The sequence below is a fragment of the Mirounga angustirostris genome, unplaced genomic scaffold (genome assembly GCF_029215605.1).
Source record: "Mirounga angustirostris isolate CCGP_5_RB_7025 unplaced genomic scaffold, mMirAng1.0.hap1 SCAF_1, whole genome shotgun sequence".
Taxonomy (NCBI): Eukaryota; Metazoa; Chordata; class Mammalia; order Carnivora; family Phocidae; genus Mirounga; species Mirounga angustirostris.
This window is the reverse complement of record NW_026991709.1, coordinates 153,372,901-153,388,279: the sequence shown is the minus strand read 5'-3', so window position 1 is coordinate 153,388,279 and position 15,379 is coordinate 153,372,901. Positions and strand designations below refer to the sequence as shown.

General features: G+C 38.6%; 1 protein-coding gene across 4 annotated transcripts in view; it reads left to right on the top strand.

The window, feature by feature from the left end:
• PDCD6IP (programmed cell death 6 interacting protein) overlaps window positions 1–15,379 on the top strand; it is a 92,037-nt gene that overhangs the window by 51,760 nt on the left and 24,898 nt on the right. For all 4 annotated transcript variants that reach the window (XM_064590359.1, XM_064590354.1, XM_064590357.1 and 1 more), the window contains 2 exons: window positions 7,122–7,233; window positions 8,703–8,872. In XM_064590359.1, coding sequence (XP_064446429.1) covers window positions 7,122–7,233; window positions 8,703–8,872 — 282 coding nt within the window. The remainder of the gene's footprint in view (window positions 1–7,121; window positions 7,234–8,702; window positions 8,873–15,379) is intronic.

Below are 15,379 nucleotides of genomic sequence, written 5' to 3'. Positions count from 1 at the left end.
TGTCCGTTTCCATGAAGGGGGTGTTAAAGTCCCCTACTATTATTGTATTGTTGTCAATGTGTTTCTTTGATTTTGTTAGTAATTGGCTTATATGACTGGCTGCTCCCATGTTAGGGGCATAGATATTTACAATTGTTAGATCTTCTTGTTGGATAGACCCTTTAAGTAGGATATAGTGCCCTTCCTCTTTTCTTATTATAGTCTTTGGTTTAAAATCTAATTTGTCTGATATAAGGATTGCCACCCCAGCTTTCTTTTGGTGTCCATTAGCATGGTAAATCATCTTCCACCCCCTCACTTTCAATCTGGGGGTGTCTTTGGGTCTACAATGAGTCTCTTGCAGACAGCATATCGATGGGTCTTGTTTTTTTAGCCAGTCGGATACCCCGTGTCTTTTGATTGGGGCATTTAGCCCATTACATTGAGGGTAACTATTGAAAGATAGGAATTTAGTGCCATTGTATTGCCTATAAGGTGACTGTTACTGTATATGGTCTGTGTTCCTTTCTGGTCTATGTTATTTTTAGGCTCTCTCTTTGCTTAGAGGACCCCTTTCAATATTTCTTGTAGGGCTGGTTTTGTGTTTGCAAATTCCTTTAGTTTCTGTTTGTCCTAGAAGCTTTTTAACTCTCCTTCTATTTTCAATGACAGCCTAGCTGGATAGAGTATTCTTGGCTGCATATTTTTCTCATTTAGTGCTCTGAATATATCCTGCCAGTCCTTTCTGGCCTGCCAGGTCTCTCTGCATAGGTCTGCTGCCAATCTCATGTTTCTACTGTTGTAGGTTATAGACACCTTGTCCTGAGCTGCTTTCAGGATTTTCTCTTTGTCTCTGAGACTTGTAAGTTTTACTATTAGATGTCGGGGTGTTGACCTATTTGTACTGATTTTGAGGGGGGGTTCTCTGTGCCTCCTAGATTTTGATGCCTGTTTCCTTCCCCAAATTAGGGAAGTTCTCCACTATAATTTGCTCCAATATACCTTCTGCCCCTCTCTTTCTTCTTCTGGGATCTCAATTATTCTAATACTGTTCCGTCTTATGGTATCACTTACCTCTGGAATTCTGCCCTCGTGATCCTGTTATCTCTCTTTTCTCAGCTTCTTTATTCTCCATCATTTGTTCTTCTATATCACTAATGCTCTCTTCTGCACCATTTATCCTAGCAGTTAGAGCCTCCATTTTTGATTGCACCTCAATAGCCTTTTTGATTTCAACTTGGTTAGATTTTAGTTCTTTTATTTCTCCAGAAAGGGTATCCCTAGTATCTTCCATGCTTTTTTCAAGCCCAGCTAGTATCTTTATAATCATCATTCTGAACTCTAGTTCCAACATCTTACTAATGTCCATATTGATAAGGTCCCTAGCAGTTGGTACTGCCTCTTGTTCTTTTTTTTGAGGTCAGTTTTTCAGTCTTGTCATTTTGTCCAGAGGAGAATAGATGAATGAGAGAACAAAATGCTAAGAGGGTAACAACGACCCCAGAAAAATATACACTAAACAAATCAGAAGCGACCCAAAACCGGGGGGGGCGGGGGAGGAGAAAGGGAAAAAAAAAGAATATGATCAGGCTGGTGAATAGATCTGTGCCACCACACACTAGATATTGGGTGTATTTTAGTCTTTTAGAAGAAACTGCCTCCCAAAATTTTAAGGAAAGAAAAACTTATATATGTACAAAAATAAGGGTAAATACGATGAAGGGATGGAATATGACTGTAGAGATGGAAATTATAAAAGATTTTATAAAAGGAATTGATAAGTTGGTTGAATAAAGAAAGAAGAAAAATTTTAAAAAAACAAAAATAAATGGGAGAGAATGTGATCAGGCAGGAGACTAGAACAAAGCCTTACACTAGAGATTTAAGGTATATTTTGGTCTGTTAGGAGAAACTGTATCCCAAAATTTTAAAGAGAGAACAACTTATATATATATACAAAAAATAAGGTTAACTACAGTGAAGGGATAGACTATGACTCTAAAAATGAAAATATAAAAAAATTAAAAAGAAAGGAATTGATAAGATGGTTAAAAATGGGAAAAAGAAAAATTAAAAAAAATAGAAAAAAAATTAAGAAAATTAAAAAAATTAACTTTGAAAGACTAAAGAATCATGGGGAAAAAAGCTGTGAATTCTGTGTGCTGTATTCCCCTAGTGCTGGTGTTCTCCCATTCTCACTGATTGGTAAACTTGGTCTTGGCTGGCTGTTCTAGCTGATCTGGGGGAGAGGCCTGTCGCAGCGATTCCCAAATGTCTTTGCCGGAGGTGGAATTGCCCTGCCCTTGCTGGGTCCGGGCTAAGTAATCTGCTCAGGTTTGCTCCCGGGAGCTTTTGTTCTCTGCAAGCTTTCCGTACAGCTTTGGAGGACGAGAGTGAAATAGAGGCCTCCCAATCTCTGCCCCGGAGGAGCCGAGAACTCGGGGCCCCACTCCTCAGTGAGCCCCCAGAGAAGAGCAGTCAATCACTCCCATCTCCCCAGTCTCCAGCTGCACTCCGTGCTCACCCGGCCTGTGACTGAGCATTTCTGTCTCTAGCACACGACCCTGTGTGGAGTCTCCAAACCCAGTAGAGTCCTGTGGTGCGCTCCCGCGCCGCTCCTCCTAGGGGAGGAAGGGGAGTCTCCCCGGATCTGCCGCTTGTTGGGTCCCTGCTGGAGGAGCAGTGGCCCGACTGTGTCTTGGATCATGGTTTATGGCAACCCCGATCTGAGAGCCCACTCCTCGGTTCTGTCTCTGCAGCCGGCTTCCCCGCTCCGATCCCTGGGAACTCTGCCACACTCAGGCACCCCCGGTCTTTCTGTGACCCCGAGGGTCCTGAGACCACACTGTCCTAGCGAGGGTTCCACCCCTTGCTTGGCCACTGGAGCGACGTCACTCAGTGGAGCTGACTTCTAAAAGTTCCGATTTTGTGCTCCCCTGCTCTATTACTTGCCAGTAGCGGCTGACGGAGGCTCCCTCCCCAGCTGTCTGTCTTCCTGAATATCGCCTCAGATTCACTTCTCTGCTCGTCCTACCTTCCAGAAAGTGGTTGCTTTTCTGTTCGTAGAGTTGCTGCTCTTCTTTCCTTCGATTTCCTGTTGAGTTTGTAGGTGTTCAGAATGGTTTGATACCTATAGATGAATTCCTGGGACCAGACGAAATTTAGGTCTCCTACTCCTCTGCCGTTGTGCCCCTCCCAGTGTTTTTTAGCTTTTAATGTACAAGTCTTGCATCTCCTTGGTTAAATTTATTCCTAAATATTTTATTCTTTTTGATGCTATTGTAGATGGAATTGTCTTAATTTCCTTTTTGCAATGTTTGTTGCTAGAGTATAGAGTATAGATTTTGTATGTTGATTTTGTATTCTGTAACTTTACTAAATTTATTATCTCTAATGGTTATTTTGTGAATTCCTTAGGATTTTCTTTATATAAGGTCATGTAATCTGCAAGTGGAGATAGTTTTACTTCTTCCTTTTTGGATGCCTTTTTATTTCTTTTTCTAGCTTAATTGCCCTGGCCAGTACAGGGTTGAATAGAAGTGGTGAGAGCAGATATTCTTCTCTTATCCCTGATCTTAGGGAAAGGCTTCCTGACTTTAGCTGTGTGATGGTAGCTGTGGGTTTTTCATTGATGTCCTTTATGAGGTTGAGGAAGTTCTTTTCTATTCCTAGTTTGTTGAGTTTCTTTTTTTTTTAAATCATAAAAGGGCATTGGATTTTGTCAAATATTTTTTCTGCATCTTGACATGGTCTTATATTTTTTTCCTTCCTTTTGCTAATACGGAATAATACATTAATTGGTTTTTAGATGTGAACCATCCTTGCATTCTTATATTCTACTTGGTCATGATATATAATCCTTTTTTTTTTTTTAAGAGCGCTTGCATGTGCAAGTGGGGTGCGGAGGGGCAGGAGGTAAGGGAGAGAGAGAGAATCTTAGGCAGGCTCCATGCCCAGTGCAGAGCCTGATGCTGGGCCTCGATCTCATGACCCTGAGATCATGACCTGAGCTGAAATCAAGAGTTGGATGCTTCACTGACTGAGCAGCCCAGGTGCCCTGGTTTATAATCCTTTTAATTTGTTGCTAGATTTGTTTTGGTAGTAGTTTCTTGAGCATTTTGCATGTGTATTTATATATTTGGTCCGTAGTTTTCTTGTAATGTTTTTGACTTTCAACTTATGTACCGTTATGGCTGTGTCTTTTGTAAATAGCATGTAGCAAAAGTTTTCTTCTTAATTTTGTTTGACATCCTTTATCTGTGTCTGTGGAGGGTTAAGTCCATTTATATTAACTGATTATTCATATTATTCATTTTCTACTATATTTTGTCATTTCTACTTGTCTCCTTATATTTCCTTCTCTTTTTTTCTGCCCCACCCCATCTCCACTTTTTCCTGGCTGTATTTAGTAGTTCCTCTCTTTCTTTCTTTTTTCTAAACTCGCATGGAAGTTGTTTACTCTTAATTTTCTTCTTTAATGCTTATTATGTTGTGTCTGGGTATGGATTTTCTTTAATTTAAATTGCTTGATACTGATACTTTATTGGAGCCAGTGATGTTGAGGAATTGTTATCTTTCATCCATCCTGGAAAATTCTTAGTTTTCATTTTCTGGAATATTTCTTTTTCCCTATTGTCATTAAGTAACTCTTTCTGGGTTGCTGATTATATTTAAGTTGACTCTTCTTAACTTTCTTTCCTTTTTCTTTTTTCTTTTTTTTTTTTTTAAAGATTTTATTTATTTGAGAGAGAGAGAGTGGGGAGGGGCAGAGGGAGAAACATACTCCCCTCTGAGCACAGAGTCTGAAACGGGGCTGGATCCTGGGACCCTGAGACCATGACCTGAGCTGAAATCAAGAGTTGGATTCTTAACCGACTGAGCCACCCAGGCGCCCCTAACTTTATTTTCCATGTCTCTTTTTTTTTTTTTTTTAATTTTTTATTTATTTGTGAGAGAGAGAATGAGAGACAGAGAGCATGAGAGGGAGGAGGGTCAGAGGGAGAAGCAGACTCCCTGCCGAGCAGGGAGCCCGATGCAGGACTCGATCCCGGGACTCCAGGATCATGACCTGAGCCGAAGGCAGTCACTCAACCAACTGAGCCACCCAGGCGCCCCTATTTTCCATGTCTCTTAAGCCTTCTTATTTTCTGTTGCTCTGTGCTTTATTGTGTGTAGTTTCTTCCAATCTATTTTCCAGTTCACTGATCCTTTCCTTAGCAGCTTTTAAGTAGTCATTAGCTTTCTAATTTTAGAAATTCTAATTTAGTCCTTTTTTCAGTTGTTCCTATTCTCTTTCTCCTGTGTCATATTTCTTATTTTTCTCTTATTCTAAAAACATACTAAATATATTTTATATTCTTTATCTTAGAATTCCAGTATCTCTGGTCTTCATGGTTTGGTTCTGTGATTTGTTCCTTTTGCTGATTCTTGCTCATAATGGTTTGTTTCCTCTTGAGTTTGGTGGTTTTTTTGTATGTGTTTGTTCTTGTTTTTAAATTTTAAAACTTTTAATTTTGAATAATTTTAGACTTAACAAAAACGTTGCAGATTTGGTGCAAAGTTTTTTACCAAGATTTCCTTAAAGTTAAAATCTTATGTAGCCATAGTGCTTTTGTTAAAACTAAGAAATTAACATTGGTACAGTATTATATTACTCAGATTTCAGTGTCCTTCTATTTCAAAATCCAGTCCAAAATACCTCCATTGCATTTAATGATTCCGTGATTTTTTTTTTTATTATGAATTCACATTTCCTGGAACTTTATATGTGGGAATTCTTTGAGGTTTGGGTTTTAAAGTGAATTCTTCTAGTGAATTTTTATTTTTTATTTTATTTATTTTTTTGTAGTTAACCTTTTTGTCAGAAGTACATCTTAGGGCTTTGTGTCACACAGGTAGTATGATTTCCAGGCCTAAGTACAGGCTTTTGATTAGGAATCTTTTTTTTTTTTTTTAAAGATTTTTTATTTATTTGACAGAGACACAGCGAGAGAGGGAACACAAGCAGGGAGTAGTGGGAGAGGGAGAAGCAGGCCTCCCGCGGAGCAGAGAGCCTGATGCGGGGCTCGATCCCAGGACCCTGGGATCATGACCCGAGCTGAAGGCAGCTGCTTAACGACTGAGCCACCCAGGCGCCCCTTGATTAGGAATCTTAGGTGATACTTCTTTTCTTTTCGAATTTAGAGCCAACACAAGTAAGTTTCCTTTGTCAGGCAGTCTTCCTTTTTAAAAATTCATCCAGTGAGTGTCACCCATTTGGAAGTATCCCAGTCTAAGGAGGGTAGTGCTTTTGATGTGACTTCTGCTCATAGCAGCCCCACCTGTGTTTCCTTGTGTCCTGCTCCCGATCCCTCACATCCACACTCTAAGCCAGTACTGAGCTGTATAGTTGGTGAACTATGGACAGTGGACCAATTCTACCTTGTGACCTATTTCCATATGACTCACTAGTTGAAGATGATTTTTATCTTTTTTTTAGAGGGTTGTAAACAAAAAAAATGTGACCGAGATGGTCCACAAAGGCCCACAAAACCTAAAATATTTACTCTAGTGTTGACAGAAAAGTTCGCAGACCTCTGCTCTAAGATGCCAGGTACCAGTGCTCTAGCACTTGTTTCTACTGGTAGATTATTAGCAGTTTCTTGTGTTTCTGGCCCCCTATTGTTCTGTCTTCTCAGATATACATTCCAAGGTCATTTTGTATGTGTTACTTACTATTTTGTTGTACTGAGATAGAAGTCTAAATCTTTGATTTTCATGTGGATAAATTAATGTCTTTCTCTTTGTTTTGTTTATGGCATCTAAGGTCTAACGACTTTCTATTTATTTTAATCTTAAAAAGAATCTTTCTTTACAGTAGTCTTGGTGTATGGATATACATAATCTCTTAGTTTTTCTTCCTTTTTAATTTACTGAGTAAGGTAATGGCTAACCTAGCCTTAAATTTTATAAGACTTTGTTAAATGTGTTATAACTTGGATTTGTGCAAGAAAAATTGTAATACCATTTTATATTCCAGCCAGTAAAGTAGGGGTATTCCCATCCATTAATTCTCACCTGTATTGAGTCTGATCACTTAAAAAATGCTTTAATTTTTTTATACCAGAAATGATTTCATTGTTACTTTGTTTCCTTTTTAAAAGTCATTAAGATTGTTGGATGAAGAAGAAGCAACTGACAATGATTTAAGAGCAAAATTCAAGGAACGCTGGCAAAGGACACCATCTAATGAACTCTATAAGCCTTTAAGAGCAGGTAAAAATGTGTATAAATGGCTTTCACTTGAATAAATTACCAATTTTTTTTTTAAGATTTTATTTTTAAGTAATCTTTATACTGAACTCACAATCCTGAGATCATAAGTTTCATGCTCCACTGACTGAGTCATCCAGGTGCCCATATAAATTCCCAATTTGGATCCACAGTTTTGCTTGATTAAATTAGGGTCAGTTGTAAACTTTTTACTGAAACTGCTATTGTGAAAACATAGGTGTTTTTCCTCAGTTCAGTGTAAGATAAAAAATAACAGGTAATTCGTGTTCATTATAAGAAGTTCAAACTCTTAAAAACTCTAAAAAATTGTTTTGGTTTTTTTTAAAGATTTAGCTCATGGTAGGGGTATGTATGCAGAGGGAGAGGGAGAGAATCTCAAGCAGACTCCTGATGAGCACAGAGCCTGACCTGGGGCTCAATCTCATGACTGAGATCATGACCCGATCCGAAATCAAGAGTTGGACATCCAACTGGCTGAACCACCCAAGTTGCCCCCAGAATTCTTAAAAATAATAAAGTAAAAATGAAAATGATTCTGTAACTCTCTTTTCCTAGTCCAAGTCTTTTTTTTTTTTTAGAGCATCTGTATAACCACTAGATATCACAGGTTCCAGGAACTGCTATTAAGCTGTATGCATAAATAAATGAGATCAGTTTTTTTAAAGATTTTATTTATTAGAGAGAGAGTGAGAGAATGTGCAAGCTGGGGAAGGGTAGAGAGAATCTCAAGAAGATTCCCCACTGAACGTGGTGTGTGATATAGGGCTTGATCTCACGACCTTGAGATTGTAACCTGAGCCGAAACCAAGAGTTGGACACTCAACTGACTGAGCCACTCAGGCACCCCTAAATGAGATCATATTATATATATATATATGTATGGTTTTGTAATTTCATTTCACTTAGTAGTGGATGGTCAAAGGTGAGTTTTCCAGTTAAATTGAAGTCAGATTATTATTTTTTAAGACTTTAATTATTAAGATTTGTGTTTGCTAAGATAAGTGTCTTTATGGTAGCTAGACTATTATTTATTTATTATTATATAATTAATACTATTGACATTTTTTCTAAAAATGTATCTGTTGTTCTTTTAAGTCAAGTTGAAGCAGTGATCTTTGAGAAGGGAATACTTTTTAAGTAAGTTGTAACAATTTTTGGAGTGAATGATTTCTTTCTATATTAATGAATTGTAGGAAATGATTAGACTAATGTCAATTAGCTTTTATTTGGTGGATAGTAACCACAAATGTATTTTAAGGTATACCTGTGCTTTGCCAGAAACAAAAATGCCAAGAGTGACAGGGAGCTCAATTTCTGTTATATAATGAATCAGGGCCCATAGAAGAGGGGAAAAAAGTAAAGTTGGAGAGCAGAACTAAAAGTATAACCAGCTTATAAATGTTACTGTGAAAGTCACTGCTGTACTCTGGTAACATTTTTTTCCCCCACAGAGGGAACCAACTTCAGAGCAGTTTTGGATAAAGCTGTGCAAGCAGATGGGCAAGTGAAAGAGCGTTATCAATCTCACCGTGACACCATTGCACTTCTCTGTAAGCCGGAGCCTGAGCTGAATGCTGCAATCCCTTCTGCTAACCCAGCGAAGACCATGCAGGGTAGTGAGGTAAGCAGATGCATTTTGATGTGGGTGGTCATCTGCTTATGAAAACTATGTTCAAGCCATTATGAACACAATTAATTGCCAATTTCTTACTGCCATCTTTTCAAAAATGCAGACATAAATTGAGGTTGTTACATTTGGAGTAGCATGATATATACACTGTAATTACATTAGTTAAAATATTACTATCTTGTAATAATAATTTCTATTTATTGAATGTTTCCTTGAGCTTGGTACTATATTCTAGATACTTTATAAGTTCAGTATTTAATTCAGGCTTTATAAAAGGGAGAGGCTTGGAAGCTTAGAAACTTCCCTGAAGTGGAAGGACTGGATTTGACCAGATGCTCTTCTGACCATAAATTCTTTGTTGTTTGTTATATCATTCTCTACCACCGTCCACTGTATTCTACTGGAACTATCTCTAAAGGGAAAATCAACCAGCTGTGCATGTTAATAAGTGGGTAACATCATTATAGCATTTCTATTTGTGATAGGAAGGGGAAAATCAATAGTGGGACATGTGAGTCAGTAAGTCCAAAGGTGCAAATACGCTTTAGTGGCTGATCACTGTAGTAGATGTAATGGAATAAGAGATCCTGAATGAAGTGCATAGGAAAATAAGCCAAAGGGCAAGCTATGTTTGCTGAAAACTTCTTGAAAAAGGTGAATTTCCTGGGATAGTAGGTCTCAAAAGTTATCAGTGTTGTGTCTTGTCTTTCTACAGAAACATTTCATGTATTTATTCAACCAAGACTTTGGATACCTACTCTGTAAGGCATTAGGCTAGGTACTTTGAAAAATCAACAAATGAACCATACACAGCCTTTACCCTCAATTGATGGTCCAGTGTGGGAAGATTAGACCTATACAAAGAGACCTGTAATACAGGGTAGACAAGTGTTGTGACTATAGAAAGTAGGCTGTGAGGATTTAGATGACGAAGCACTTAAATTCCAGTATTTTGGAGCTTCTCTCTTAAGAGGCTTCTTAAGAGATTGGCACAGGATGAGAACAGAGTAGACAGGCAAAGTGAACACATACAAAATCTGAGTAGGATCAAGTGAGCTACCAGAGGTTCAGTGGAAAAGAGCCCCTGCAGTGAAGACTGCATAGCTGAATGGGCACAGAATCCAGATCTCTAAAGGTAGGGGGAACCTGATGGAACAAAGAATATCAGTTAGATGCTTTAAAGAAATGGGGGGAAGGAAGAAGGAAGGTGATTAGATTAATTTGTGAGGAACAGAGTCTGCAGACCCACAGAACAGCAACAGTCTGGCCCTTTTTTTATCTTAGGATAAAAAAATCCCTGCTTAGTATCCTGTTCTCTCTCTCATTTTTAAATAAGTAGTCTTGGGGCGCCTGGGTGGCTCGTTGTTGAGCATCTGCCTTCGGCTCAGGTCATGACCCTGGGGTCCTGGGATCGAGCCCCACATCGGGCTCCCTGCTCGCCGGGAAGCCTGCTTCTCCCTCTCCCACCTCCCCCTGCTTGTGTTCCCTTTCTCGCTATCTCTCTCTGTGAAATAAATAAATAAAATCTTTAAAAAAATAAAAAAATAAAAATAAAAAAGTAGTCTCAAAAAAAAAAAAAAGTAGTCTCTATACCCAACATGGGGCTTGAACTTACAACCCCTAGATCAAGAGTCGCATGCTCTACTGATTAAGCTAGCCAGTCACCCCCTCTCCTTTTTCTTTTTGGCGTCTTGTACGTGACTCAGAACTTATATGGCTTTTGTCCTTTGATTCGCCTGCTTTCAGTAGAAGAGCAAAAATGGTTTCTGCTGAGCAAAATCAGAATTAGCATTCACTACTTTGTTACTTAATACAGTTGTAGTCACAGCTGCTTTTGTTAATTCATAATGGTATTACATAGGGGAAGAAAACATTTATAGTCAATATGAAGTTATTTTACTGAAGCTAGATTTTCTAGATAGAAGCGACCAAAAAATTTTCAGTGCTCTATATATTCATTCATCATGTGCTTTTATCAAAAGACTAATTAATATCATATGTTTATTAAAGCTGTTTCAGGTAATTGTCATAGTTGTTGATGACACATTTTAGCCAGAGTTTTTTTATGATCAAAGCATAGTCATTTGAATTCTGATTATTAAAGTGAATACAAAGTACATGTTTTATTAAGAAGTCCGATCTTAATGGTAGGGCTCTTTTTTTTGAATTGTGGAGGGGCCTACTATTTATCTTTGGTCTCTTTGGGAATCTGTTTTTACATATTGAGATAATCTGAAAAATGTTGCAAGTATGGATAATTTGTATTTAAAGATTCTTTTTTAAATACTTAGGACCATTGCTTGTGATTGTACACCTCTGATCAGCAGGGGTATGGAATCTAGTCTACACTTGGCCAGACAAGCCTTGGCCCTAGTGTAGGGCTGAGTCTGCCCACAGGAAGGGGCATCTTTTTTTTTTTTTTTTGGTACAAAAGTGATATCCATTTATACTCATAGTATTGCATCTGTCTGGGGAGACGAAGGGGGAGGGGGTCCCTTTGGGAAAAAATCTCCATATCCTCAGAGATAGTGCATAATATAGTACTGTCCAAAGCTGTGTGCCTTTTTAGGCCTTGCTTTTTTCTGGTTCACACAAAGTCATCTTCTAGACTAGTGGGTGATCTGCAAATGTGGCTTCTACTCTTTGTTTTTCATAACAGGAAGCGTCTAGACAGGAGTCAAGGTTGACTGGCATCTCTTCATTCATTTGTTCATCAAACATTTGCTGAAGGCCTACTGTATGCCAGGAACTATGGCACCATGGTCCCTAACAGAGAGAGGTGGAAAACTCTAGGTTAGCTTTAGTGTAGGTTAAGTGTGGTCAGGTTCCCACTGTTCTGTTGTTGAGATATTCTCATGTCTGCCTTTTCTGAAAATAAAATAGCAGGGACTGAAAAGTAAAGCTGAAAATCTCATTGAGAGTATTTGTTCTGTGCCTAATTGTGTTTGGTGCTGTTAGATGCTACAGAGAGCTTTATCATCTAAATGGGGCGGGCAAGTGATGGCCTGTGGGCTAAATCCAGCCTGCCTCCTGTTTTTGTATGGCCTATGAGCCAAGAATGCCTTTTACATTTTTAAATGGTTGAAAAAAGTCAAAGTAATAATGTTTTATGACATGTGAACATTATATGAAATTCAGATTTTAGTATCCATAAATAAACTTCTGTTGGAGCATAGTTACACTCCTTTACATTTCGTCTATGGCTGCTTTCACACTAGAAAGGCAGAGTTGAATAGTTGCAACAGAGACTGGCTCACAAAGCCAAAAATATTTTCTGTCTCTTGTTTTTTCCCCTTCTGTTTGGTTCTTTACAGGAAAAGTTTGTAGCTCTTGGTCTTAAAGGTGAAGTACAGACAGCTGAGGTGATCTCATTCCTGCCTTTCTGTTTGACCTCATCTCCCTCCCTTCTGTCTTTTTTTACTGTGTTTCTGCCACACTAGGCCCCCCCACCTTTTTTTTTTTCTTTTCCCTTTGAACATGGGAAGCTTGTTCCTGCCTTAGGACTTTAACATTTGCTTTCCTTCTGTTGGGGTCTTTCTTTCAAGGCTACTGCTTCTTTTTTCATTAAAGCCCCAGATGTCACCCTTTCCCTTTTTTTGTCATTGGCTACTGTATTGCTCTTTTTTGTGTGTGTGTTTAATTCTCCCCTCCCTTCCCCTGTCCCCCACATGAAGGACTCTGCTTCTGTTAATAGTTGTATTTTGGAGCTAGAGCAGTACCCAGCATGTAAGGATTCAAAAAGTGTTGATGCAATGATAACTACTGGCAGCCTAATTTAATAAAGGGATGCAGTTAATTGCAGTTGAAAGCTAATTGGAGCTGTTTTTATTTATTTTATTATTTATTTTTAAGATTTTATTAATTTATTTGACAGAGAGAGACACGGCGAGAGAAGGAACATAAGCAGGGGAAGTGGGAGAGGGAGTAGCAGGCTTCCCACTGAGCAGGGAGCCCGATGTGGGGCTCGATCCCAGAACCCTGGGGTCATGACCTGAGCTGAAGGCAGACGCTTAACGACTGAACCACCCAGGCGCCCCTTGGAGCTGTTTTTAAAACATAGAAATAAACACCACAGGATTCTAATTATTATTTAAAAAAAAATTTTTTTTTTTTTAAGATTTTATTTATTTATTTGACAGAGAGAGACCAGCGAGAGAGGGAACACAAGCAGGGGGAGGGGGAGAGGGAGAAGCAGGCTCCCTGCAGAGCAGGGAGCCCAATGCGGGGCTCGATCCCAGGACCCTGGGATCATGACCTGAGCCGAAGGCAGACGCTTAACGACTGAGCCACCCAGGCGCCCCTATTTTTAAAATTTTTTAATTGAGGTATAATTGACATACAACATTTTATTAGTTTCAGGTGTGCAACATAATTCAGTATTTGTATATATTGTGAAATGATCACAATAAATCTAATTAATATTAGTTATCACATGTAGTTACAGAATTTGTTTTCTTGTGATGAGAACTTTTAAGATTTTACTCTTAGTGGGGCGCCTGGGTGGCTCAGTCGTTAAGCATCTGCCTTTGGCTCAGGTCATGATCCCAGAGTCCTGGGATCGAGCCCCGCATTGGGCTCCCTGCTCAGCGGGAAGCCTGCTTCTCCCTCTCCCATTCCCCCTGCTTGGTTCCCTCTCTGGCTGTGTCTCTTTCTGTCAAATAAATAAATAATTAAAAAAAAAAAAAGATTTTACTCTTAGCGACTTTCAAATATGCAATGTATTATTATTATTTTTTAGAGGATTTCATTTATTTGAGAGAGAGAGAGGGAGCACAAGCGGGGGCAGGGAGAGGGGCAGAGGGAGAGGGAGAAGCAGACTCCCTGTTGGGCAGGGAGCCTGACATGGGGCTTGATCCCAGGACCCTGGGATCATGACCTGAGCTGGAGGTAGACACTTAACCTAAGCTGCCCAGCGCCCCACCGTATAGTATTATTAAGTATAGTTACCATGCTGTACATTATATCCTCATGACTTAATGTATTTAATTAATCGAAGTTTGTACCTTTAGACTACCTTCATCTGTTTTGCCCACCTACATCCCCTACCTCAGGCAGCCATCAGTCTGTTCTCTGTATCTGTGCGCTTGGTTTTCTTTTAGATTCCACATATATATGAGATCATACAGTATTTGTCTTTCTCTGACTTATTCATTTATCATAACGCCCTCAAGGTGCATTCATGTCACAAATGGCAAAACTTCATTCTTTTTTTATAGCTGAATATTCCTCTGTGTGTGTGTGCGCGTGTGTGTGTGTGTATACCACATCTTTATTCATTTATCCATTGATGGACATTTAGGTTTCCATATCTTGGCTGTTGTAAATAATGCTGCAGTGAACATGGGGGTGCAGAGGGATTCTAATTATTTCTATACTTTAACTTGATAACACATTAAGCCTCAAACTTGAGTGGATAAGAAACTGTAGGCATTGGCTTACTTTTCTTACTATTTTGGTCATTCATTTGAGGAAGCAGTTTAATTTATTTTCTGCTGTAGTCACTCTGTTAAAATAAGGCCATATCATGCAATCTAAAATATGGTTAAACTAGTATATATGACAGTTTGGAAAAAAAAAAAAAAGATGCTTGACATACAAGGACTCTTTGTGTGGTGGTCTAAAAGTTCATTTATAAATTGGTTGTTTCAAATGGCATTATTTTTCCAGAGACTTAGAATCATAGCATTTTGGAATAGAATAGGACTTACTAAATACGTATTTGGTCCTTTTTTTTTTTTTTTATCACTGATTAGAAAACTGACTATCATAAAAGTTAGGAAGTTAGCTTTTCTACATGGTGGAGCTGGTATTAGAACTTGTGGTTCTACAAATTCTGTTGGGGTTCTCTTCCCACGTTACTCTGCTGCCCTGTGTGTGGTTAGTTCTTCACTGAAGAGGAGGTTTTATTCTTGTGAACCATGTCTGTCTTCTCATATTACTTATTAACTAATTTGGGGTACTGTCACCACAATTTTGACCCATCATTTGTTGAGAGGATCTTAGTTGCTATACTCTGGAAGAAGCATCCAATCTGTTTCTAGATAATAGTGTTATAGCGTCCCTGACTTTCAGCTTTGTTTAGTAGACTAGTTTTTTTTTTTTAAACCAGTTCTGCATATTCCTGTTTCTCCCCCAGTTTTCTTTTATTTGACTATTTTATGTTTTTCTTTCTAGCCTTTTTTGGGACATAACTGAGAGAAAGATAAAAGGTGGCATTTTTCTTATAGCTAAACAACGTTCACATAGAGTCACAGTCATGGTTGAGGTTCCATTATCAGTTTAAATATGACAAAAGATAATATTATCACAACCTTTTAAAATTATATCATGTTGCACCCACCCTACAAAATGTGTGACATAATTACAGAAATAGTTACCATTCAGAACAAATAATTACAGTTTAGCAATCTGCTCCTCATTGTTCCTCTCTTTTTGTCTTAATGCTTAGATGCCTAAGCCTCTTCAGTGTATAGCGTACCCAAAGTATAGAATTAAACC